At 32.3% G+C, this 3,534-nt stretch overlaps 1 protein-coding gene across 1 annotated transcript in view; it reads right to left on the reverse strand.

The window, feature by feature from the left end:
* LOC107290483 (utrophin) overlaps window positions 1-3,534 on the reverse strand; it is a 133,391-nt gene that overhangs the window by 6,340 nt on the left and 123,517 nt on the right. The window contains exons 40-41 of the mRNA XM_015819364.1: window positions 2,339-2,524; window positions 1,215-1,387 (exon numbers count right to left, since the gene is read on the reverse strand). Of these exons, the coding sequence (XP_015674850.1) occupies window positions 1,215-1,387; window positions 2,339-2,524 (359 nt within the window). The remainder of the gene's footprint in view (window positions 1-1,214; window positions 1,388-2,338; window positions 2,525-3,534) is intronic.

The following is a 3,534-nucleotide window of genomic DNA, read 5'->3' on the forward strand; positions in this document are numbered from 1 at the left end:
GCAACAAAATCTTCCTATTGAGGAAAAATAGGAGGGCATTTATATTCCACATAGAAAACATAGCTTTCTATGTCATTATTTAGAGATATATTTTTATTCCCAGTTGTGAGGTATAGCTACAATTGAACCAAACTGCTTTTGTATCCGAAGCTGACAGAGAATTCTTCCATATTACAAAAGACTTATTCATACCAGTCTTGGCTTTAAAGTCTTGGCTTTAAAGAAGCCGACTTTCTTTTAAGTACAATGCAAAATAAGATACATTATTTATGAGATTCAAGAACTGTCTTATCCTGCAATGAATCAGCTAGGAAATCTGCTTGTTGTATTTCACCGATTGACTATGAAGTTTAATTTCTCTTTTAAAATGGGAAGGTTTGCCTACTTCATTGTTAATTTAATAAGATCATTTGAGTTTCCAAATGAATGATGGGGCTTCAGATATCATCACTGCACAAATGTCTGCAAATACCGAGGATTTTTTTTTCTAAGCCTGCAGCACACGAAGAACAACTGTGAAATAATACAAAACTCTTTTCGAAAATAAGTTCAGATGATGATGCTAGGGTCTGATGCAATTCTACAGGTGCTGCCTTCTAAACTATAGAGAACAAGATCGAAAATGCAATGAAAAGAGTGTACAGGATGTTTGTGCAGATTCCTATATTCTCATGAATTAATTGGCCCCACATTCTTGTGACTAACAGAAATGCTAGTAAACAGAAGTCTCAGCTGGCTAAATTTTCTCTTAAAAAACAGCAAATGCTAAAAGAGACCGAAAGAAATTTCTACGGTGCAGCAACTGATTTGCTTTGTAATTTGCAGAGAAAAAGAGGTTGAGAACAAAGGATTCAAGTTTTTCTCCATTCCATGCTATTCATAAAGTTATGAACATGATGCCACTTTAATTTTCATTTTTAATTTAATATATAGTTTCCTCATACCACCTAAATTAACAGTTCTTGGTTCCCTCCCTGCTAGTTTGCATAGTCATTTGTTAAGTAACTTTGGCAAATAAACAATATTTTATAAATAATGTTTTAAAATGTTACCCTGTTTATATCCAAACTTAGCACAGCTGGTTTACTGTATACTGCAAGGACAGTAGAGCTACAAAATGGCTACTACCTGATTTATTCTCTTCTCTGCCTAACTCATCACATTTTCTTGGCAAAAAATTGTAAGTACAAAATATAGGCCATCCTTTTACTTACCATTTGCGGTCATTGTACATTCTGTTAATTCGGTCCCATTCTGCATTAAGCTGCGTTAGTGAATCTTCTATCTGAACAGCTTCAGGTCCAGATGCTTCTAGTATAACATCAGGTTGCTTTTCATGAATAACTGCAATCTGATCTTCTAATTTATCCAACATATCTTTTATGCTCTGTAATACAGTAAAACAAAAATACCAGGCAGAATTAGCATCCCCTCAAAGATAACTGCCAGCTGGAAAAATAGAGCATCAGTGTATGTGTGTGTGTGTATATATATATATATATATAATATAGATATATAGATTTTTTTTTAAATTTGGATTGCTAACAAAGAATTAAGGGAGAATGGGATAGCTATTTTGAACTTTTTAGCTCTCATCAGCCAAACATACTCTTCTGAGATTCGAACCTGGGCTGTTGAAGCCATTCATTACAGCTCAACAATATAAGCAAACTAGACATTAAGGCTTGCTCAAGAAACAAAACCATGACGATCTTAGTGACTTTGGAAGCCAAACCATGTCTCCCAGATTAGGGAGTAGATAATATAATATGTATCTAATATTAAGTACATAATGCATGATTATTTGTTTTCTATTTTATTATTGTAAGCCACCCAGAATAGCCCCACGGTGAGATGGGCAGTAAATAAATTTAACAAATAAATAAGAAATAAAGAATGAACTGGAAAAATCCATTTTAGGTGCAATCTCAGCCTTATAGGATGTGAGCCCTTATAAGTATGTGTATGCCTATAATTGTTTGTGTGAATTTTGTTTGATCTGGCCCAATGCAACTTTCTAATAACTTAATTCACAATGGTCTTTATCTAATTTCTTCCCATTCCTTTTCAAACTTTTACACTGCTGACCAATGGTTAGTTTATTAAATGAATTATTTATATTTCCTGAATCTAACAAGGGATAGGATTGGTGATGATTCTAGAAAATTTAGACACAGGTTCTTATAAATCAAGACATACCCAAGACCGAACCTGTTTTTTAAAGTCAGAAAGTATCTTGAGATGTAATGTCATGCACCAGAGTTAAAACATTTATTGAGAAGAACGTTAATGCTCTTTTATGTTTTGAGTTCTAATATTAGATTTCAGGTTCTTGTACCTTTAATGAATCTTCTTGAGTAGAAAAGTCTTCATAAATTGCTGAATGAAGTTCTGGAGCATTTAGCAAGAGCTCAGCATCAGCTATAACCAGCAAAATCTTGTTAATTTCAACCAGGTATTCTGCGGGGAATGGAGATTCCCTGGTCATTGATGACTGAGACCCTTGAATCCTCTGTGGAGTTCCCTAAAGCAAAATAAGCTTCAGTTAACTATTTATTTAAAACTAACCTCATTATAAAAATACAAGAAGGGTTCATTTATTTGCATTTCCATTATATTCTAATCTTAAGATTTAATGCTATTTTTAATTAAATAATTCTTCAGACAATGCTACATTATAATTACAAGGAAGTGTTTCCACTGTGACTAAATCAGGTGTTCCCATGAATTAATTCCTCTTATCCTTTTGCTTAGCTTTTAAATATATGCCATATAAATTACAATATAGTAAAACAATATTCTAATCAAACAGTGATATCCTTTTTTAATTAAGTAGTTCCAGTTGCATTAAAAAAAGGAAAGGATTATTATCTCTGTCTACGCACACTTGGTTCTCCTGAAATGTATATATCCATTTTCCAATAATTTTTAGTTAATACAAAAATAACTATACACTTCAGCATCTATTGCAACATTACTTACACCCAGAGGTTTATTTCTTTAATCAGGTATCTGGACCACAATTTCCAGTTCACAAAGTGGCTTTTCAGAATAGTACAATTGTCGTAGAACAAGGACCTACTGGTATATTTTCACTTGTAACTCCACCCATAGTATATGAACCAACTATTCACTGCATATTTATGAGAAAGATAACCTCATCATCAAGCCTATTATTACTTTACATTTGGAAATATTACTTCTGAAATCAGTGGATTTGCTAACGTTATATAGTCTAATAAATTGAGATTAAAAAAATTAAGCTAAATATATTTCACAAATGTTCTCAACAGTATCAAATAAAGATGTCCATTCTTATTTACATAAATACGTAACAATATGACTGCATAAGGAAAATCAAAACAACATGCACCAAATGCCTTTTGAGTATGTTTTACATTTTATTTTATTAAAATATTACATTTTCATAATGAAACTCATTGATCGATATACTTTTCGTATGCATTGTTCAAAGTTTGCAAGTGATTCCAAATATCAATCCTGCCTCTGTCTGAAAGCATCTAGCAAATGTAG

Source organism: Protobothrops mucrosquamatus, unplaced genomic scaffold, assembly GCF_001527695.2.
Source record: "Protobothrops mucrosquamatus isolate PMUCROS unplaced genomic scaffold, P.Mucros_1.0 scaffold907, whole genome shotgun sequence".
In the NCBI taxonomy this organism is placed as follows: Eukaryota; Metazoa; Chordata; class Lepidosauria; order Squamata; family Viperidae; genus Protobothrops; species Protobothrops mucrosquamatus.